This window comes from Mchenga conophoros, linkage group LG15 (genome assembly GCF_057382185.1).
Source record: "Mchenga conophoros isolate Kocher_MC1m ecotype Shallow Benthic linkage group LG15, M_conophoros_male_GT1.1, whole genome shotgun sequence".
NCBI lineage: Eukaryota > Metazoa > Chordata > Actinopteri > Cichliformes > Cichlidae > Mchenga > Mchenga conophoros.
The window spans coordinates 9,146,554-9,170,151 of record NC_140540.1 but is presented as its reverse complement, the minus strand read 5'-3'; the positions used below and the strand labels follow the sequence as shown (position 1 = coordinate 9,170,151).

The following is a 23,598-nucleotide window of genomic DNA, read 5'->3' as shown; positions in this document are numbered from 1 at the left end:
GTAATGCTTTGTTTGCTATATGAATGTAATATACGGTTTGTATGACATTAGTCTAGAGATTTTTATAGAGTGTTTGTCTTATTACTTCAAAGAAGAGCTTAAGCACAGCCATTTCTCATGCTGATTTGGAGAGCTTTAACAAGACATGACTTTATCTCCACCAAGTCCCTGTGAGTACCCATAACAGTACATGATATCACTGTCCCAGCTGTATCGTGATCTTTCCTCTGGTCCTTAAACCTATTGGGGGGAAAAAAACAACAAAAAACAAAACAGTGTGTAACCACAAACTCAAACAGAAAGTTAAGTGACAAAGGTTTGGCAAAGGTTTAGAACCTGTAAAATAGTAAGTTTTTACTGATGAGATTTTTATTTATTGATTCTTTTTTTAATGTTTTTTGTATTTGTTTTACTTCTCCAGCATATTCCAAAAGTTAGTAAGTAAAATTAAGTAAGTAAAATTTATTTATGTAGCGTTTTGGTAAGAAACCAGCCACAAAGAGCTTTTATGTTGTATCAGAAAAACTGCTGTGACAAGATAGAAATTAATCTGTCAATTTTTAAGCATTGTGCACATTTTATACCTGGAAGTGAAGAAACCTAGTTTAGATTTTGGCCACCACATCATTAACAGGCTAATTTTTAGCTCTTGGAGAGTATTACTTGGATTAAAACACGTTTTTGTGAGGGGGCTTGCCAAGCAATTTGTGCATGAAATGCACTTTCCTGGTGTAAGTCTCACTCCCGCTTAATGTACACCATGCACCTTTGTAACATTTGATTTTCTTTTTATATGTCAGAGTGCAATTTGTGCAACGTTAAAGTGATTTATGCCTTTCGGTGAGAGAAAGTTTATTACATTAGCTGCAATTTAGTAATGGGAGTTTCAAAAGAAGCTTTATTTTACACTTTAGAAAATACAATTTGCAGAAGATGTACAAGATGTGAAATAAAACACCGGATGATAAATGACAGTGCCTTTTTCTAAAAGCAGATAAAATAGAAGAATAAAAACATTAAGAGCTTAATTGTACTGCAATCATGTTTATTTCCCTATTTTGGGGCATCTAGCTTAGAATGCACATTGAAGGCTATTCTACACGCAAATAACTTGCATGCAACTTTATTAGGAAATGGATGAAGTATGTACAGAGATATCTGTTTTACATGATGTATGAAGAAAAACATCCAGACCAGGGCAGTTCAACTGTAATATTAGGTTAAAAAACAACAACTAAGAAATGTAGCAAATTAATTTTAGATTAATGTATTTGCTTTCTCGCCTTATTAGTCTACTGACTGTATTCAGAAAATAATATACATTAGTGACCAGGCAGTTTTTAATACTATTTGCACTTGTCTATAACGTGTGAACGTGGTGTCTAATTGCACATGCCAATATCAAAAATACACTGCGTATTTAAAGTCACTAAGACAGGCTTCCCAGAGATTATACGTCGTATTGTGTGTATTGTATTGCAATAATATACCAAGCACCTGGCAAAGACATCAATGTTAACTGCACCATGGGTTAACATTAATCTATGTACAATAAACCCGCAGGAGTAGAATTCTGTTGTACTTACTCTCTGGTGTTTCTGTGTGTAGGCATTTGTGGATTTCTATAGGATTACTGGATGGCATTCGGAGTGTGTCTGTCGGTTTGTGTTGCATTTTCCTACAAATACTGGGTGCATGCAGGTATTTTGTCAACACTTTTTTTTTCTTTGCTGATGACCAACAGAAGCCTTGTATATTTCTCTCCTTTTCTCTACTTTCATCCCCCTCGTCAGGGAGAAAGGTCGAAACGCTTTGATGGTAGAAGAGATGGGATTTTAAGTTTGGCTTTCTTCTTCTCAAACTTCAATGATGTTGATTGATGGCACAGAAGGGTGAAACTGCAAAAACAAAATACAAATAAGTATTAGTCACTGCTCACATGGATGCCTTGATCTCAGAATTTAACAGAGCCATTAAACGTGGAGTGTGAAAGCCTTACTGTGCTTTAGGTGTAGTGGTTAATACATTTGCCATCAGCTATGGCAACACCTTAGGAAATAAAGTAGCAGCCATGAGGCTAAACAAACTTTTTATTCAGCTCTATCTTTTGTTGAACTTGATACTTTTGATACTTTTGTATTTTGTTTGGACAGTGTTAGCTCATATGTTGCAAGCCACTGCTAGCTTACTCAAGTTGCACCGTCTTATACAAAACAACTAATTTTAATAATATATAGTTATAGCTCCAATGATTGATCAATATCAAGAAATGTCAAAATTTATTTTGCATGTAAAATACTTTAAACATGTACTTCCAAGTTACATCAGTTGATGAATTGTTAATTTTCTGCTTTTTCAAAGAAATGACAAAATGTGGCCCCACTCTGTCTTTAAGGAGCAAACTGTATGCTGTCACTGTCTCAGTAATAAATGATTTAAGACATTTATTGGGTTCAAGGTAAACCAAGTGTGCTAGTCACCAAATCTAAGAAGAGAAAACTGATCCAAGGTGTCTGACAACTACCTAATAAGGATGAGAGAACTCAGTGTCTAGCAATGTTACATTTTTGCTTGAGGTCAAAATTCTCAGTGTAAGTGACCTTGATAATTGATTGGTCGTGGGCTCTGCATTAATCTATCCACTCCAGTCTGATGCTTCTTTAAGGCTCTGCCGGTGCTTTATCTACGTATTGTTCAAGACAAGGGACTTAATCTGCACTTTTAATGACCAGTATAGTCTCAGGTTTGTACATTTTTATATGTGTAAATATTGGACAGTTGCCTACTGAAAAATGGATGATTTTGTTCCTCCAGTGGAAATTTATTAGATTGGTGTGACTCAGATCAGATTTGTGATAGCGTACAGTGTATTACTTCAGCCATCAACTCAGGGAAAGTTTCAGCTCAACTAGTATGTCAAGAGAGTGAGAGAAAATAAACTTTTGTCATAGCAGTGGAATATGAAATAGCAATACATATGGTGTGTATAGAGAGACTTTACTTGGATGTATATATACAGCTGTTTGAGGCTGGTGTGAAGCTTAACAAGAACCGAATTCAAATATTTCCGTCTCTGTGTGGCCTCAGTCCTGAGACTTCACCTTGCTCCTTAGCAGTCCTCCACTGTGGTGCTCTGGCGTGCTTCTTTCTGACGACGGCTTGGCCTTCTCCTTATTGTTGCTGGAGTCGTTGTCCTTAATGATGTCATACTGCCGGCAGAATAGGGCAATAACAGCTGCCAGGAGGTGAGACAGGGGCACATTTGCAACAAAACACAAAAGAGGATAGGAATTCAGTCGTGAGGCAGCTGTCAATCACTGTCATGTCACCAATTCCTCTAACAGCACATGCTGAAATGCCATGTGGATAATGGAATTTTGTTCCCACGGGAGGGTGACGGCTGCGCCTTTATCTCAAAGCTTGGAGGAGAGTCATTCACTATACTCTTTGCTTTCTTTCACTGCTAAATCTGCCAGATGCAGATTTGCCTCCAATTTGGATAAGTACTGTATATTCTCAATTATCTTCCTTGCTTCTCTGAGGTCATGAATTTTTATGGGGGCGCTTTTATTAAATATTCAGAAAGTGATATACAGTCCTGGTAATGAGAGTTACAGAGCTGTTCTGAGACGCATTCGTTAAATTATTATTCATGCATCATGTAAGTCGTCTCCTGCATTGCAGCCACGTCATTCCCTCTGCAGAAAGGTACGAGTGGGTACTTCTGCATCTATCCTCATTGTTTTGTCGTAGAATTACAAAGGCGTTTGCGGAAGTGGAGAATGAGAGTATCCACAAAAACTTCAGCTACACAGCTTTGTATGTCTGATTGCTGTTTTCTTTACACTTTAAGTATGGTTTAGTCAGGACTAAGTTAGTACATTGAAATCTTAAACAGAATAGCAGAAAAGATTAGCACTATATTAAAAATCACTTAGTTATACCACACTGCTCCAAAAATTAAAGAAGCACTTGATCATCACAATATAAGACAGACAGTTAAATGTTAGAACATTAATTTCTCCTTAGTAAGTTTAAACTGTTATGAATCCATCTCAGCTGCTTCGGTGCAAATGAAAGTGACAACAGGTGCACTGGAGAGGAAACCCCAAGACAGCCCCTAAAAAGGTTTTGCAGGTGGTGGTCACAGACCATTGCTCTCTCCTTCTCCTTCTTGACTGATTTTTCTCTAGTTTTTCTTTTTGTTAGTGTGCTTGTCACTTCTGGTAGCATGAGACAATCCCAGAAGCCCATTCAGGGTTGCACAGGTAGTCCAGAATCTCTAGGATCACACACCTACACATGCTGTCACAAGAAGCTTTGCTGTGCCTCCCAGCAGTCTCAAAAGTGTGTGAATGAGTTATCAAAACATGGATAGTTACATAAAGATTGATGCCCTTCTACAGTTACAGCGCTGTGGAAGGGCATCAACCCAACAGTGGGACTTGTATCTGCTCCTCTGTGCAAGGAGGAGCTGGAGGAGCACTGCCAGAGCGCTTCAAAATGATCTCATGTGCAGGAATTTGACCAAACTGTCACGAATAGACTCCCACTAAAGGGCCCAGTGTCCTTTAGTGACCTGTGCTCACTGACCAGCACCATCCAGCTCAACTGGCATAACTGCCACTAGAACCCAGCTCACTCCACGAGCAAAAAGCAAAGCTAGAGAAAGATTGGTCAGGTTATATATCTGTGAAGGTTCTCAGTCATCCAGGTCATCGTAGTCTAAGGAGCTTAGAAAGAAAAGCGTCTGGACTTCTTTAAGTTGCTTGAAGACGTTTCAGCTTTCATCCGAGAAGCTTCTTCGGTCAGGTTGGATTCACGATGGTTTCCGCTCCAAACTGCACTGATTGATATTCCTAAAGTGTAGCTGACTTTGTGTTACACTGACAGAATCAATTATTCCCTATTATTTGATTTGATTTCTTTGAGCAGTGTCTTAAGTTTTAACTCTAAATGAATAAATTCAAAGAGGATCAGGTAAATCCGACATTAAGCTTGACGGATAACAAATGTGGAGTCCATTATGAATATGCCAAACGGGTTGCTTCTTGTCTTTCACTCCCGCTCTTCACAGCTTCCGCGTTACCTTGGTTTCTCTCATTAGTATTATTTAACATCTCACTCTGGTCCTCGTGGGTGGGAAGCCCTGCTCCTAGCTGCCTGACAGATACGCCACTTCTCATTGTGCCTCAACACTTCATTAATCATCGCACTACTTCAAAGGAGAACCCCAGAAGACGAAAATGCTCAGAAAAGTGTGATGTTGGTTTGACACTGCTGCGCAGTCGTCAGATTTAGTTTACAGACAGACCCACTTGCATTTTTTTGTACTTTAGCTTAAACTTGATTGCTGTGCCGCAGGTTTTACCTACTGTGAAAAAACTGTCCCATTATAGTTCTGACTTTTTTTTTTGCAGAGCTTTCATTTAACTTAAAACAACTGCTGTAACATTTGCATTTTAGACAGTACTCAATCTCCTGTCAGACTAATGATACCTGAATATAAGAAGTAGTCTCATACTAAATCAGCTGATCCTGAATCTGATTCAGGATTCTTTGTTTTATGTTTTTTCTTACTTCATCAGTGTCCCGCCAGTTTTTACTGATGCTCTGTTTTGTATGGTGGGTGCAAGGAGGAGTGATGTTGCTGTCATCGTACAAAGCACACATTAGAATTATTATTGTGACTAAAGTGATCCTGAGTGAGCTTCACACTGAATATTTATTCCCCCCTCTTCCTGCTTATTGGTCCTTCTTTCTTTTCTTCATTCTTTCTTTTTTTTTTAATTGAATGAAATCTACAAACTTACCTGCCCACATGACCAAGACCACGACAATTATGATCATCTCTCCAGTTTGTAGATGTCGAGACTTGTCCAGTCCCTGCACAGTGGGGTCATCTTGGAGAGAGGACAGACAGAGCACATCAGAACACTAAATATGAAATCTAAGAGGCACTGCGCATTTAAATACAATCCACTGGGACATTTTATGGAGTAGAAATAATAGTCTGGCACAGTCTGAGAGAGTCTGTCTGCTTTATAATATGAATCAAACTCACTTTGTGTCTGCACGGATTGACAAAAATGTATACTTTCTCTACCCTTCATGACAGTTATGCCATTTAACAGAACTACAGTAGTTTTGGTGGGCATTCCCACACATCAATCTTGTAACATTAATCCTCCTTTAAGTGGATTGACTAGAAACTTTCCAAACTGCCTCTCAGCTCGTATGGATGGAACTCTTCCAGAGCCCCACTCTTCCCAATTGCCTCTTTTATGAAATCAAGTTGTCAAGAAACTGGCTTCAAATGCCAGACACTCAGCTCTCTTCGCATAAAAACAGTCAGATAGTTGGGTCAATTGGAGTGTCACATTTTCCCCCATCTTGATAGTGTGAGGATGTCAGCGGCAAGAGGGCAGAAGTAGGAGTACATCGTCAAAATCAACCACAAATTAAAGAGAAAAGCAGGATGCTAATTTGCCAAAAAGACTTGGAACTACATGTAAAATTACAGATGACTGGATATTTGAAGGGATTAAAGCAAAAATCATGATAAATTAACTTTTTTCCCTTTTTTTTCTTCTTTTTTTTTCTTAGCATCAACTTCCATCATTTTGTTCCCATGGATACCAATATCTTGTTAAGTTGTGGTGGAAAAACTGTCATAGCACCCAGGATTGCTGCCAGCTCTGGTTGTAAACCTATGCCACAAAAAACAAAAACACTCATTCAGCTTTATCCAAACTTTAGTATGAGTGAAATATCGAGTGTATGTCCAGTACTGAGGCCTGTGTTACGCCTCCTCAAGACTACCCAATCAGCAACCTCGTGAGTGTGATGGTCTTTTGCTGTGTGCTATGTGAGAGAGATAGGAGTTGCAGCTGATATCCCAATCTGATGAAAAAGTTCTGAACCTTACTTTGGACTCAACATTTATATGTAGGAAGGCTTGGTGTCTACACTGCAAGATACTTCTGAAAACGTAGCCGGGTCTGTGCGTAGAGAGACTTCTGGTGGAAGCGTTGGGTTGATGACGGCACATCAAAGACCGGCTTCAGAGATGAATGCAATCTGTGAGACTTCTTACTTCTCCACTGAACTTCTCGTTCCTTTTAGAAGTTTTTTAGTTGATCTAATGATCAAACTTCACTTGCAAGAGCACACTGGTACAGGCTGTATAGTGTGCATATACTACACTGATAAACCTAACCATTATAACCTTGTATGTCTCCTTCTTCTGCCACCAAAACAACTCAGGTTACTAATGTATCTGACACCAAGATATTGGCACCAGATCTTTTAAGTGTTGTAAAATAAGACTTGTTTATTTGTTCGATGTGAGTGGTCATTACCCTTTGGATCATTGGCTTATATATGCAGAAACATGATGCTGTAATAACACAAAGATCTGAATAACATTTCCATGTGTTGTTTCATAAATTTTTTATGTTGGTGGCAGACTCATATATGCTGTGTGAATTTGTGCTAAAGAGGAATGAGTAGATTTCGCTGCCTCCTGTACACCAAATAATTTGTGCAGAGATAATTAGTCGACCCTGCTTCTGCTCGCCCCCTAATCCCGAGATGTTGGCTGTGGCTGTGAACTGCGACAACACACCAGGGATTCTGTGCTGATGCCACAATGGTGCATCATTGAAGTCTTTCATAATGTTTACTTTAGAATGAGCAATTTTATTTTAGGCTGCATTGCTCCTTTAAAAGTTTTTCCACTGAAAAAGTTTGCTTCAAGATCGGACTTATTAACTGATTATCACAATGAAAGTAAATACAATTTTTGTTGCAGCCATGTTTCCCAAAAAGTTCAAAAGTTGAATTGTCCCGCTTGTAGTTTGGACGTGTTGCCCAAACACATGAACATTGTAATATAGCAAATGTGACAAAGGATGCCCCATGCCGTTGAGCAGCTGAGTTATAGAAAACAGCCTCTTCAGTTCGCAATAACAGATGTAACATAGTGATAAACAAGCTTGTGCCCCAGCTTTTGTCATGCATGTTGCCCCCATGAAAGTCATAATAAGCATATACTTATAATGCTTATACTTACATAGTAATAATAATAATAATAAGAGTATTTCTTTGCAGCTATTTTGGTTGCATAATATTCTAGAGTAATAGCCTTTAACCTTATATAAATCACTGAATGCAGATAGAGATAAGCCCAAGTATGAATCATAATGAAGCTATTAGACAGTGTGTGGCATGCCTTTGTCTCACTGCTGTTAATAGGAGACCCTATAGGTGTAGCTTCTGACTCAGTAGAGACAGCTAAGCTCTGCTTTGAAGCATCATGCAGTAATTGTGTCTAAGGGGACCACCTGCCTAGTTAGGTTAGACTGCTCAAAGTCTTCATCCTTTGAAAATACTCTTCCTTTTTGTTACACCGTGTGAAGTGGATTGGAAGTTACTTGGTGTCAGCGGTTTCTTCTCAGTTGCTGTGCTACGGAATGATTTTTGTGTTTGAATCAAAACGTGTTAGTTTACCCAACTTTGTCTGAAAGTTTGAATCTTTTGCGAACCAAATTCATGTGACTGGAATTTAAACTAAGCTTATCTAACTAAAATTAATTCCATTCAAGTGCAAGTAATTTTTTTAAATTTGCAATTGCATATGCATGTATAGTACTGTGTAAAAATTTGAATCATTCCTCATTTCTTCATTTCTTCTTATATATATATATATATATATATATATATATATATATATATATATATATATATATATATATATCTTCTTGGTATAGTTGAAATTTGACTGAAAGGGGAATCAAGTGAAAGGCAGAACTACAGCTTACTTCTCTTGAAGGACAGGTGACACACATAAGTATACACTCACACAAGCTTTCTGTGAAACTAATGAAGCTGAAATAGACTTTGGAAAGTGATATCGATGCTATAAAAGGAGTGCTGCAGTCTATTCCAATGTATTTATTGAATCTTGCCAGGAAATACTTCATAGAAAATGGGAGGATGCAGAGTCTGGCCAGCCCAGGTAAATAATATACACCAATATGTAATCACATTATTAATAAAATTGCTTTGTTCACAAAAAAGAGAGAAAAAAACCCTCCTATTGATTCATATGTATCATAGCTCTGACTCTGGGTTGTCTGGTGTATACCACAAATCAATTTAGTTTCAATAGAAGGCACTTGGCTGTGACAAAGGACCTCTGAAATGGCTCTGTGGTGCTGGAGCCAGCTAGGATAAAATGACTTTTATGGAACAACAGTCAGCAGGAAGATCTCCAACAATAAATATCACATGAACTCAGTGCGCATTAAGATTTCAAAAAATTATAAATTAAAAACATAACAGACACTGCGTTTTCTGTTTGTTTGTTGTTAATATGCAGAAATTTAGGGGAGTCTTTTTTTGTTATTGATATTGTGATAAATAATAAGCTAGCTGAGTCTGCTGTCTTTTCATCTGCTTGATCCCTTGTAGTGTTCAGATATTTTTATATGCGTATTTTAACATTAAGACATTCACTCCTGAATGTGGAAAACTTTTTTTTATAACCCAGTTGTGGGCTGTGACCACCAGACAGCCTAGTTCTGTTTTTAACATGTGGGTGAATGCTTAGTGAAAAATGGGTCACATTGGATTCCTGTAGCTCAACCTGCAGATCTTATTATAAGAGTTAAGCTGGGACAGGTTTTCATGGGTGAAATGTAAGAATGGATGCTGTCATTGATTGGAGAATCACAATACTCTACACCCTCAATTGGTGTATGATGGTTTGTGTGAGTCACACCACGTGTGAATGTAATTCAGTCTGAATTAGGTTTGACAAGAAAATTGAAATCATAAATACTGATACAGGGTCAAACAAGAAAAGAGAAGTTGAGTAATGCGGTTCACAAAAGTTGCACCTAGAAACTTGATGTGATTGGACTTTAAAGCTTGGGCGTGAGGAGTCAGCAGTGTCGGCATTAGATTTATGGAAAGCTGACATTGATGTCTTTTACGCACCAAAACAAAATCCTACAAATGAGGAGCATCACTGAATGGGCTGTTTCTCTGACCCAGTTGGATGACTCGAGAGGCTACAAATCCTGATTAATGTTGCATAATAAATCTTTTCCAAGCGTCTGCACCGGCCGTGTCTTTGCTCTTGCTCAGCAATTTATTGAGATATATTGATGGTTATTTAGCTTTCCGAGGTCAATTTTTTTACTTAAAGAAAACTTAAGTTAAAAACACAAGTGCCAAAAAAATAATTTCCTGGACACTTAATGTAAAGCAACAGGAAAGGAATGCAATGTCAGTTCCTGCATGAGAGCAGACTCGTGTGCTGAGCAGGAATTAGTTTCTTCCTCTTTGCTTTGGCCAGGCTTGCCAGCTTAACTAATGATACGCAACCTGTGTCAGCCGAACAGAAACATTTATGATTCCCTTGCATCAGCACTTCCGTATATTCACGACTTTGACAAGACTATAAAAATTACAAAACAGTTTTTGAAGCGTCAGGCGTGTTTCTAGAGCAATGTTGCCGTTATTCTATGAGTTAATGCATTTGGCTCATCCCACAATCGTGGCTGAAGTACTGCGGAGAAGATTACCAGAAGACTTTGCTCTGAAGTATATAACAAGCAAATAGCCTTTTCCACATCTGAGCTGTATGAAATTGAGAGATACTAAACTTATTCTCTTTAGGTCACGGTCTTCATTTTTTCTCCTGCCCGCGAGCTGATCCGACACATGGAATATGAGGTGTTCTAGAGTTTGAACAGGAACACCCAGAGTGATATAGAGCTGCATAAATTCAGAGCAGTTTGGCAGCAGACCTGCTTGAAGCTTCTGTCAATAATGTGTTGGTTTCTAGGAGAAATAAAACCCCTCACCTTGAAACCCACTCCCCCCACCTGCAAGAGAGCTGCTCTGAGAGGAAGCTTCTGGTTACTTGCTCTTGTCTAACCTTTACTGCATTTCATTCTCAGTGTTAGGGTGCTTAAAAGCATTCAGGAGTAAGAAGAGGCTTTAGCGCAACAGCGGGAAGAGTGCCTGTAATGGGTTGCTTCTGCCTGTGCCTCGGGGAAGAGGCCCGTGGCAAACCGTGTAAAATTAAAAGCAAATGTGTTACATAATGCACAAAACTGGTGCTGTGGCTTCTTGTGAACTTATCAATTCTACTGCACTTAGACAAATTTGACAGCATCTTGCCCACCCTAACCGAATCGTTTATAACGATTGTTTAAGCCAATCGCAGGAATCTGGCACTTAATTAGACTTCCACATGTCTTATCTGATAGATTGGTAGATTGTTCACTCTTCCTGAATGTATTTTGTCAGGTTGAATGTGTGATTTCTTATGGCTGAGTTAAGATTGGGACTCAGAGCTCACTTCTGAATCGTGTCAATATGGGTGCTTTAAGATGTTAGAGGTCTGTTAGAGCAGCTGTGACACAGTAGATCTCTCTGACACTCTGATGATTTTTTTGTTTTATTGTACTCTGTACACATTTATGCCACCATGTGTCACCAATTGCAAAAAAAACCCCATAAATAAATAAATAAATCGATTAAAAAAATGGTAAAGCACAGTAGGTGTTGCATCGACAATTCTGACACAATCACCCAGTGTAAGGTTTATGCCATAGCTACCCAAAATTTTGGTAATTACAAAAATCACATTTTATGTTTAGGAATGGTTAATCCAGCAGTATGTACGGAGTCTTTATTCTGAATTATGTTTTTAATGCCAAAAAATAATTGTTGTTTCTCATCTGTAAACGTTCAATTTTTCAGTTTTACAAAAAAAATGTAAGAAAACATTTAAAATATATATATTATTTTTTAAATTAAGATGCTAAATTACAGTTATTCATTGGAATTTCTGAACAGTAAAATGAGTTTTAGTGAATGTTGAATGTTGCGCTTGATTAAGTTGCGACTTCTCAGAGTCCGGTTGAGTGTGCCGCCTCACATTTGGGTGTAAAAACATGAATTCAGTTTGTTATTTTCCCAATAAATGAGAAATATAATTTTTAGCTTTAAACAAGTTTTTGACAGATTTTGTAATCTCCAAAGGGACTTATTGTACTGTTTCAAAGTTTGGTTGTCTTCCCTTCTACACATTCTAAACTTCTATTCAGTCTTGTGTCAGTTTTTCTCTGCATCCATCTCCAGATAGGATGGCTGCAGTCCTGTGGCCCTCAAACTTATTAATTAGATTTAATCTCTGGTTACAGGATTCAAGCTGCTTGGAGATGTATTGTAGTCTTCACCTTCATCATGCCTTGGAATCCTTTCTTTCTTATCTCCTCAGACAACTTGCTGCTTTTGTTTTTCGTTTTCGCTGTTCTGTGTGGAGCACACAATAATACCAAACACCTAGCCGCGTACTTCTCTGTTTAATTCGTTTAATGACTGATTAGAAGATTGAAGGCTCCTCGGACACTAAATGAAGAGCGTATTCAGTTTGAAACACAATAGCAATCCACATATTTATCTCATTTTGAGAATCATTTTGTTCTCTTTGCAGAACTGTCAAGAATTCTGCTCTTGCCACATTTTGTTTTTCTTTCCACAGCATGTCGAAGACATGCAGGTCTCAATGATTTGTAAGCGTAGCAGTAATCTTGATCATGTCTGCCTACAGCTTCAATGACTCATAGCATGTTGTGAGACTCCCCCCCCCCCCCCCTTTTTTTTAGAGGAATTTTGCTCAAGGTCTCAGAGTACCATACCTTGGTTGGAGCTGTTGGAAGGAAAGCGGTCTGACTTCTTAAGGGTATGAAAATGGACCTTCTTGCTGGCTTGACTCTCGCCATAGAGGCCAATAGACTGGACCTGAATGATATAGTTTGTATCCTCCTCCAGGTCCCAAAGAACGCAAGAACGGCTGGTTGTGTTGACCTCCCGGATGAATCGCTGCATGTGTCCATCCTGCCTCTGAATATTTGAATAGAAGAAAAACAAAGCGATAGTGAATTGAATCCAGTTCTCTATTATTTGGCGTGAATTCACAACAAATGTTTACATAGTGTTTGTATTGTAACGCAAGCACTATAGAATGAAGTCTTGAGCTAAGCATTTAGGCTGGCACCTTCTTGGTTCTTTTAAACCAGACATTACAAATGAGGGGTGTCTCTGCTGCCCACTCACCTTTAACAATTTATCAAAAGTTAGGTCCACCCTAAAGCATAACCTGCTCTATGATCTGTTTTCCTTGCACTATCACTTACAAACCAAACATCATGTTGTGCAAAATAAGACCAGCAACCCATTTGCTGATGGTTAGAAAGAATGCAGATTTTAGGTCGTTTTTATGTCACTCCTTAATATACACTCTGTGGTAAAGACCCACCATACATATATTCTAGAGCGAAACACAGTAATTCTCTTTGAACAAGACCTTGAGATTCGGACCAAAAAAAAGTACAATCTTTTTTAAAATATTCACTGTTTAAAAAATGCATTGGATCACCAGTCATAAAAATAAGATACCACAAATGTTTTAGAAATCTGCCAAAAACTAAAAATCTTTTATTTACTAGGCACATAACCAAATGTGACTACTCTGACAAGTCAGAAATTAATCGAGTTTAACATTTAACCACTAAAACTCATTTTTCTGTTCAGGATTGCAGGTATATAAATGTAATTAGCATCTTAATCAAAACATAATGAATAATAATGCGCTTTACTATTTTTCCAGCTTTTTGATAAAACAAAAAATAAGAAAATTCATGGATAAACACAATAATCATATTAAAGCGTTAAAAATAGAATTTGGATTAAGGAACTTGCAAGTACTGGTAGAATAACCATTACAGAAACATTAAAAAATGATTTGGATATTTAGCAATATTGTTAATGCGTGAAATCGCAGGGTTAAACAGAAAGCAAAGAGCAGAGTAGATTCAGTGATAGCATAAATACAACCTCAAAATGGCTCTAAAGGTAAGACAGTCTTTGTTTCACCTCATGAGGTTTTTTCTTTATGCTAGTGCTATAGTCAACAATGTATTTCTCTCCAGTGTCATTAAAAAAACAATCAGGGAACCAATGTGAGGTAGAGGTGACCAACCAGAAAATATTCCAGGTTCTGGTGAAAGTCATGCTGAGTATTTTATCATATTAGCAGTTGGCACTTTATTTTCACCATATGGGGTCTCGACTAGGAATTGATGTCTGATTAAGTTAGACCACAAGTGCCGGGAGACAAGTTTTCACAATCTCAAACTTTATCTTTGACTTCTCCGAACGCTATTGGAGCAATCAGGACCTAAAGCAAAAAAGAATTACTCCTCCAGTAACATGCAGGGATCTCAGCGCTCACAAACAATCTGCACTTAGAGTGACGTCAGGCCAAATGTCTTCTTATTTATTTCTATGGCCGCGCTTGACAGAGAGATTTTATTGTTGGGGGGAGAGAAAAAAGTCATGTAGCTGTCTGTAAACAATGAATAATCTTCTGATTAAACTGCCATAGACACTGAAGGCGAATGCTGATGGTGTTCAAATGCAGCTGCTATACAGGAGGAAGAAGGAGAGTGGGTGTCGTGTTCAGCCCATCAGTCACACTGAATGAAAAACAAAGTAAATGGGTGCATAATGTTTTCAGCTGCGTAAAGCGTAAACATGATTACAGCAGCGTATTGCATTCTGTCATTCGTTGTTAGCATTTACTGGCTTTCCTATTTTAAGCCTGAAATTTTTTCATTATGAAAAGAAAATGCACTTTTGGCAGCGTCACATACTTCTGTGCATTCATGTTTTCTCTCTGCAAATTGGGCATACCAGGTTTTATTCTAGCTTCACGCTAAGAGCCATGCTCCATTCAGCCAGTACCAATTTTATGCAGGTTATTATTATGCACCACTTCACCAGTCTATCTGCTGGCATGTTGGCACCAAAAACAGGAAATGTTGAAAGCTTATTTACAAATCAAAAGGGCTAAAACAACAAAAAAGAAAGAAAGAAGGAAACTTTGAATTTAATTTTCTTTCCTTTTTTTGCATTTGAAGTTTTAAGAATTACCTGCTGTGAGATGGAGAAACCAATTATTATGTCCCCCTCTGGAACTTCCCATGATATAGTTGCAGAGTCGGCTCGCAGGTGCATGACAGACACATTGACAGGAGCTGGTGGCCGGTCTGGAGGAGAGTAAACAGCAAGAGAGAGATCTGTTAATCCAGCAGCTTTTCCAGATATTTGAGTAGACCCACGCCATCTGTGTTCATGAGGGGTCTCTAAAATCGTGCTGGTACTCTGAAGTCTAAGATTCAGAGAACCCACATACTCACTTCTTTCAGTCTTACTTGTAAAATGTAATGTACTGTACTCAGGTCAGGAATAGATCTATTTCTACAGGCATCCACAAACCGTTAGTACACTCTGGACTTATTTTAATTATTTGTAATGTGTGTTTTTGAAGGGACCAGTATTTCCCTGCCTCTTTTAACCCAAAAGTTACAATAAATGACAAATAAATTCATTTAAATAACCTGTGTACTTGCATTTTAAATGAACCTGCAAATATATTTGCACTAGTCCTGACAAGCTTCTGGGTCAGCCTGACTGACTAGCCTTATAGTTGTCTATATCATGTTCACCTCTCTAGACAGGGTTATGCTTCTTCAGCCTGTCACTTTGCAGCCATCTATCATGATTTGGTTGCCAGTACACATGCTGATTGCAAAGTGGGAACAAAAGCGGGGGCAAGCGAAGAGCAGGAGAATTACAGAGTGACGGGGGGAGGCCTGAACAGCGATAAGCAATCACTCAGGTCAGATGAATAGGTAAGATGGGACAGGCTCGACAGTTTGGAACCTGGACACTATCTGTGAGCCTTTTGTTGCTACCATTATTTCTAATGGCCTCTTGGTAGCTGGTGATATGTGGAAAATGTCACATGAGTGGAAATTTTCTGCAATGACATCAAAGAAGACCTTGTAAAACATATACAACTGGCCCCTTTAAGTAATGCTTGCTCTAACGATTCACCTCAAAGTGAGCATTAATTGACAGCTATGAAGTAAATTTGTATTTCAGTCACTTTTGTAAAGTCATGCAGCATGGATTTAATAATACATAACACAGCTGTCTTGAGATCACAGCATGTGCTGTGCATGGACCATAAAATATATTGCTTGAAAAAGAAAGATGAAAGCCGAAATGATGAAATTGAGAGGTTTTTCAGATGATGTGCGGTTTCCTGGCTCAGTCGCGCTTATCTACATACGTCTGTCTCTCTTCTTTTTTTTTCTTTTTTTTTAAATCTCTGGTACTCCTGCCTCCTATTTTATCTTTGAGAGAATCAGCAACAGTCGCTCTGTTCTGTGCAAAAGGTGACACTGAGGTGGATCCATGGAGCCCGGGTCAGACAAGGTTATCAGTCTCCCTGCCCTAGCTCCCATGGCACTACGTGGCACATGGGGGTCAGGGTCAATCACGAGCATGATGCTCGGTTTCTCTGGCTCATGACACGCTCGGATTGGTTTGTGGAAGGGAGTGAATGAGCTGAACAAGGGACCGGGCTAATTCTTGTGATGGAAAGTGCGAGAGGAAATTAATGTTCTGTGGAGATAGTCGGGGGGAGGACGGGGGAGGTGGGAGGAGGGGGGTAACACAGAGGTTTGGAGGTTATATCTTCCTCATTTTGTCCATGTAATGAGAACAACTTTATGTAAGAAGGGGCTATGCAGTGTTAAGACTGACAGAAAGTCTTGTATAGTTTTTGATTTTCTTTGAACTTTGGAAATCCTTTAGGACATTGTAGATATATATATGTACAATCATGTACGACCTTCTGTTGTGACAGTGTTTAATTGTCTTCTGACTGCGAATATGTCATATTTATGCTCAAATCTTTCATCACTCAAATTAAATCCCAACATCCTGGGACTGACTGACAGTAATGGCGCCTTTTTAACAGAGCTCCACAGAAGCTTCAGTTGTTGTTGCAGCAGAGTTACCCGTGCTCGTTGTTTAGCGAGGTCACACTTGACTCCGCTGTTAACAGAGCGACAGACCATTAAGGCTTGATTGCCATCAGCACGTGCCCTAAAGTGAGCCTTCGCCAGAAGCAGGGGGCAGCATTCATCCCAGATGGGACGTGTTCATTTCTCTTTAGCTCATTGTCCTTTAGGTAACGAAGGTCACACGAAGTCGCGCATGGGTAAAGAAACAGCTCGTATCCATGATGCTCTGTCTGCGGATCATTTGGTGATGATGGAGCACGTGACAGTAAAGGGCAATCGGGCCTTGAATCATTGCTAATGTAATGCACTACGTGAAGCCCGCTTCCTATAAGGTGCCGTATCCATTACTTGCAAATTTGACTGGGACGCGCATATTTAAACCTGAAGCATGAGGCATTATAAATGAAGGATTTGCTGAAATGCTTACATTTAAAACTGCTATTCAATCATATGAAAGACTAAATAAACAAAATAGGTGTTTACATTTATAAAACTGAATCACAGCTGGCTTATTAGACAGCATTGTGTTTAATGTGCAGCCCAGAAGTTCAAATGATCCCCTCTAGCTTCTTTGATGTTCTCCACTGCAGTAATGATTGTCATGGCAGAGACTTCAGTACTTGTTATCTGCCATGTGGCTGGGGTAAGCCCCACTCAACGGAATGCATTATGTAAGATCTGAAATAAAAAGGCAATAGGTACATCCCTCTCGGGATGTGGGAGCACTGCCAGGATGAATCATAGCTTATAGCCAAAGCAGAGCACATTAGCTAGCGCCCCATCTAACCAGAGTGCACACACAGACATGGAGAAAAGGCTGGTGGATCTTTGAATGGCTGATGAGCCATGTGGAAATGAGCCCAGGTTGAGTTTATCGGAGCCAGATAAAGGGGCAGCATCTCTTATTTTGACCTCTATGTTTGCTTGCGAAGCAGAACTGCCTGTTTTCTTATTGGCTGCTCATGCTTTACACCATAAGACTAATTGGATATGTTTTATGGTCAGAAAATAAAAGTTCAGATTTACTGTATGAAGACAGCTTATGATGCTTTTTATCCCAGCAATGCATAAGCATGACACGATGGTTAAACAGGAATTTGGAAGTGGAAAATGAGAGATTATGCTTTTACTTAGTCAACTTTAAAAAACAAAAAACAAAACAGTTTGATCGCTGTGAAAAATGAAAATAAAAACAAAATTCAGTGATTTTGAAGTATTTTAAACTGCATCTTTATGTGAAATTAATACAAAGACAAAATATTAAATGTTGAAATTAAAACATTTTATAGTTCAAATCTATAAGATTTGAGTCTGTCAACACAAGACAATATTTGGAATACAGGAATTTTTAAGGCTGGGAATAAGACATTATCCTATTATGCCTTGAAAAGGGATTTCATCTCCTCAACAGCGTTTTGTAGGTCTGTCCCCAGTCAGACCCCAGACTGTCTTATCACAGCGCTGTGATTGAATGTGTGCAAAATGAGATTTGTTGTTGTTTTGCTGAAATAAGCAACGCTTTCCCTGGGGAAAAAAAGAGTTGTCTGGTTGTGTTGCTTTGTGCTGTGTTGCTTCAAAATCTTTTTGTGCCACTCAACATTAATGGTTCCTTCATTGATAACTTGAGCTTCAGTTAAGTTATGTATGCCATCAACACAGTCATGGATGCTATCTTACATACTTTCACTAGCTGGGCCTTATTTTAGGTTGGGCAGCGTTTTTTTAGTAGATAAAGGTGAATGGCTTAATCAAGAATAGAGCTGCCGTTTGGGGAAGACCTCGATGGGGACTGGAGGCGGCTCCCGGGCCTGGCAGATCCCCATGTACTAATGAGAAGTGAAGAAGTGAAGGGAGTGGAAAACCAGGAGAGAGGGTGGGGCACAAAAATGAGAACAAACAGCTTGGGGGGGGGGGGAGCATATATAAAAGAAAAGACCCAGAGGGGGCGTGTTTGAAGGCGTGGTCCTCCAAGTGTTCTGATAAGACTGATGCTCTCTCCGCTTTAGCTCGAAGAAGAATGTAAACAAATTCAAACCTAGTTTCACCTAAATGTAAATGAGCTCCTACACTGGACCATTTTTCTGATCTTTTTTTATATCTGATTTTCTTCACACACAAGAGTTTTAACTTCCATTTTTTGATGAATAGATGAATTGGGTAGTGATCGCGTGTGTTTTTGGAAGTGTTTCTGTGCCCATGCAGTGATGTCCACTACAGAGTTATAACTGCTTTTAACACACTGTCTGAGTGCCTGAAGACCACTGCCGCTCATTGTAGATATTCAGCTTTGTTCCCCATGTGTAGAGATTTTCTAAATCTATTAATGTTATTTTGTAAAAGGTTCATGAAATGACCATATATAAAAAAAATCTGCTACAGCTGGATATCACAATATCTGACCTATTTTATGGTGGTTTTCCATTCTTCCCACATTTTTTTTAAATGAATTCAATTGAACTGTATTGATGTTTTCTGCAGTCTTTCTATGTAAACGTCTACACTGCTGCTGCTGCTACTTTAAAAGCTGCCTAACATGAATTTGTGTTTAGTTAAGAGGGCATAAACGGTCCAGGGGGACTGATCTGTTTACTGGTAAAAATACATTTAAAGGCAGAACAATGGCTTTTTTTTAATGTTCCTTTATTATTAGTCACATTTCAATTACCTCTAAGATAGTGACAGTTTGAAGGACTACTTATAGTTTAATCCTTATCTAATATTTATAATGTCAACCTCCCTCGTAAAATTAAACTCTTGCTGACATAAATAAAGGGAAGAACTGAGCCTCCGATTTTGACGTGTTGTCCAGTCAATCTTCAAATGGCTTCATCAGGACATATTTCAGAGTCAGTCATGGGAAGTCTAAATGTTCTCCTCTGCACAACAGGAGGTTGTCACACATCTGCTTGTAAATTGCTTGCTATCGAGCTTTTAAGCAGTGCTGTGCTGCTTTTATTTCCGCTGCAGCACCGTGCATCCCTGTATTACCTGCGAATGCCTTTTCCCTCTTGTTTCACTCTCAATCCTCTTCTTTCATACATGATGTCATGCGGGAGCAGTGATTTGATGTGATCTTAAGTCTCTCGCTTCAATCCACTTCTCTATTTAGTTTTGCCACAGCAGTCTGAAGTGGTTATGTGTGTAAGCGGGCCTGGCTAGCTCCTGCGTCTTTTCCTCCACAATTCAGATCCCCTTGACTGTAGGACCACTTAGCGCCCCTTTCTTTACTGTAGGTACCCTCTGTGTTATTACTCGCAGATCCAGAGGCTGTGAAATGGCAGTGAGACCAGATGGGACACGGCACCGCTCTAAGGTTAATATAATCACTGGCCCAACCTTGAGCCTTTTCAGTTTCAAGCGGACATCACTTTATCCGCCTCAAAGTGTAATGTGCACCAACAGTGGGTGTTTACTGGTTTCTGCAGACATCTGAACAAGACAAGAGTGACACACAAAAACACGCTGAAAATCTACCTTGCGTTTCCCCCTCGTTATGTGTGTGTGTCTGTTTAAAATAAATACTGTGTCACGGCAGATAATTATGACAAGATGGGCAAATATTGGCTTTCATACTAATGAATTCATCTGTAACTGAGAACATCTATTTGTCATGAATGTGTCACCAGGTTTATGAACAGCATATTGCCAATTTGAAGGATGATATGAGCCCGGCAAGCCAGTAAATCCAATAAGTTTTCATTTACATTTGTTTAGTGTCTGACGCTCACGTGGGATCTATTTCCTAATGTGCTTGCTTTTAGCTTGTGTGTGAATGTTAACGTAGGTACTAGTATTCAAGTCTTTTATATCACCTAGAATGACAGAAATTGAGTGTGGATGCTTGTACTGATTGATTTAAGGAAGAACTGCATCTCACTTTTGGTTTTGTCTGGAAAGTGCTGGAATTTTCTCAAAAATTGGAAGAGCAGTGATGAGTTTGATGCGTTACTTTCAAGACCGGTTTTTAACAAGCTGCAGAAAAAGCTTTTGGCCCAGATGAAATAAGACATGAAAATGAAGGAAAAATAAATTTCAGAGCCTTTGTATTACACTAACATTTGCCATAAATACACATTTTCATTTGGACTTCCAAGTGACTTGAAATGATCCTTTTCCATACCTTCACCATGCACCGAATTATCATAAAATTAAGTCACACCTTCTTCTAAATGACTGAATCCAGCACTCTCCTAGCTTAGTCTGGACTGGCGGTAATGAATCCAGCATTTATTTCAATTTACTTTAAACCTCAGAGCAGCCGCCACATTTGTATCTGTGAGTGTAACATTTATGTGTTCAGCAGTGACAAGCTTACGCTCTGGGCAAACTCCACAGAGATCAGAGATGCCTTTTTGCGTCACATGTCAGCCACAAAACATTCGAAAAAAAAAAAGAAGCTCTGAATAGGTGTCTGAGGCAGACAGAGCACACCCACCCACAGAAACCGTGAAGTGCCAATCTGATTCTCTCAAGGCGCTATCACATGTAGGACTCAGTTCCCTTGAGAGGCGAGGGGGAAAGTGATAGAGGTAGACAGATAAAGAGACAGAGATACTGTAGATGCATGCACACAGAGGCTCAGGAGACTTCTGTGGCAGAAATAGCAAGGATTCATACATTTTAAGCCTGAAGCGGACCTCGCAATGGAAAGAATGCAAACAAACCACAGTTTATGCACTGGTGATCTGTCTCTTTGCTGCATTGAACTTAAGGCGCCATTGGCTCTGCAACTAGTGTTGTTGTAGTGAAATTAAATGTATGGATTTGGATGTCTAATTAAAACAGGCTAAACTGAATTGTCTTTAGTAGAATTGCACATAATATTACCTTTAAATTGAGTAGAGGGGAAACAAGAATGTGCTCTTTTGATAGACTTGTTAAAATAGTTTTTGGTTTGATTTTTGTTTATCTGTAATCAGGCTATTCAAAACACCAAAGGTATATTTAAAACACTGCAAACACTACATCTGGTTTTATTAGTGATTTAGAGATAGTAAATAAGGTAAGAATAGTGATAATGTAAGGCCCAGATCATACAGCAGGTTAAACAGGTGTTATAAGCTGGATGCAACGGCATAATCGTATTTTAGCACGTATTTGATGTATATGAATGAGTTGTGGGATTGAGGTGCGTAAACCCTTCCAAAGGGCTGTAATAGTTTGAGTAATGGCGCATTTTACAAGGCTACAAGAAGGCACAATAATTAATTTGAGTCTGCTTGAGAGGCTCATACTTACTTGCTCCCACCAAGAACACATCGCTGCCAAAAAGCAACAGGACCACGGAGTTGACAAAAACAAGAAGACGAGCCATGCCTTGGTGGATGTATTTGCTCTTCTTAGATTAATGTTAATATTTTTTAATGCAAATCTCCTATTATTGAAGGGTTACTAAATTACAGCAGTTCATCTTTTTTGCAACGTGTTGGAATTCCTCTCATGAATGGAGGGATGAGTGACTGAGATCCTGCTCCTCCTGCTGCTTCTAGCGGAATCGGGCTCGATCTGCTCAGTAAACAGATAACCTGTGAAAGTACGTAGCGAGCCGCCTCCTCAGAGACATGTTGTCTTCATTCGGGCTTTTAATCCCACAAGTCCTTCATCCATGTTCCCGTGCGAACCGAGACCGAGTCTGCTGTCCTTCTAAACCTGCCGGTTGGAATCGTACACCATCACCACCGACCTCCGGATCATCGATCATCCGGTGAGCTCAGGTACGAGCAGGTCGCCGAACAATGTGATGCTTCACAGCGGGGTCGCCGGTCCCCCCACGGCCCAAGGGGACGGCGAGGGGCTATTCAAATTCAGCACCATGGACAGCGCCTAAGTTTTCCAGTTTCCGCCGAGCCCTTACGCTCTAAGGTTTTTTTTCCCCCTTTTCTTCTTTTTCTTTTTTCCTTTCTTTTCTTTTCTTTTCTTTTCTTTTCTTTTTCTTTTTCTTTTCTTTCTTCTTCTTCTTCTTCTTCTTCTTCTTTCTTTTTTTTTTTTAAACTGTTTACAGCTTCGGACCTGTACGTGTTTATTCACGCACGGCACGCGGGGCTGGTCATCCTGCGGACCTTTTTTTTTTTTTTTTTTTTTTTTTTTAAAAGCCTCCCCCCACCTCTCGCTCTCTCCAAGTAGCCAATGAGACCAGCGATGTTCCTAACACTTAGCTATTCTGCCAAAGCGCGCGCATTGCACTGATTAATCCTCCACGTGTCATCAGAGGAGAGGAGCAGCTGCACGCCTACCTGTGCGCGCACACCCTCCTCCAGATGCTTTAATATTTCAGCAGCAGTGCCAGGGGCTAATGTTTACCGCAATAGGCTGGCCTGTGCTGTGAGGGAAGCAACAGGGGAGTGAGTGAATGGCAGTACAATGGGACAGACAGCCTGTCCTCCCGTTCTTTCACATGCACTAAACCGCTGATCATAAATACCGGATGATTAGCATTTCGTTCCACCATCCAGCTGCAGCAGGTCGATGTGCCTCTCACCCACCGCACACTGCACAGCGCCCTAAGACACGCCAAACAATCAGGAAGATGAATCACGTTGATAAGCTGAGTGCATTGCCTCATGGGACGAGCGTTTCAAGGCAGATTGCTTATCTACGGGGAATCTGCCAGCCGCACGCAGGGCTACTGCGGTCTTTATTC

At 39.5% G+C, this 23,598-nt stretch overlaps 1 protein-coding gene across 1 annotated transcript; it reads right to left on the bottom strand.

The window, feature by feature from the left end:
* Positions 1 to 1,024: 1,024 nt before the first annotated feature.
* Positions 1,025 to 23,273, bottom strand: fndc4a (fibronectin type III domain containing 4a). The gene is made up of 6 exons (XM_085247454.1): positions 22,197 to 23,273; positions 15,016 to 15,131; positions 12,720 to 12,924; positions 5,814 to 5,903; positions 3,102 to 3,235; positions 1,025 to 1,898 (listed from the first exon to the last, which is right to left on the bottom strand). The coding sequence occupies exons 1-6, from the start codon at positions 22,270 to 22,272 to the stop codon at positions 1,857 to 1,859; spliced, it is 663 nt and encodes a 220-aa protein (XP_085103580.1). The 5' UTR covers positions 22,273 to 23,273; the 3' UTR covers positions 1,025 to 1,856.
* Positions 23,274 to 23,598: the final 325 nt, after the last annotated feature.

Coding starts and splice junctions, on each gene's coding strand:
- fndc4a (XM_085247454.1), bottom strand. CDS start 22,272: ATGGCTCGTCTTCTTGTTTTTGTCAACTCCGTGGTCCTGTTGCTTTTT. Junction 15,132..22,196: donor TGTGTTCTTGGTGGGAGCAA/GTAAGTATGAGC, acceptor ACTCTCCTCCAG/ACCGGCCACCAGCTCCTGTC. Junction 3,236..5,813: donor GGTCTTGGTCATGTGGGCAG/GTAAGTTTGTAG, acceptor ACCTCCTGGCAG/CTGTTATTGCCCTATTCTGC.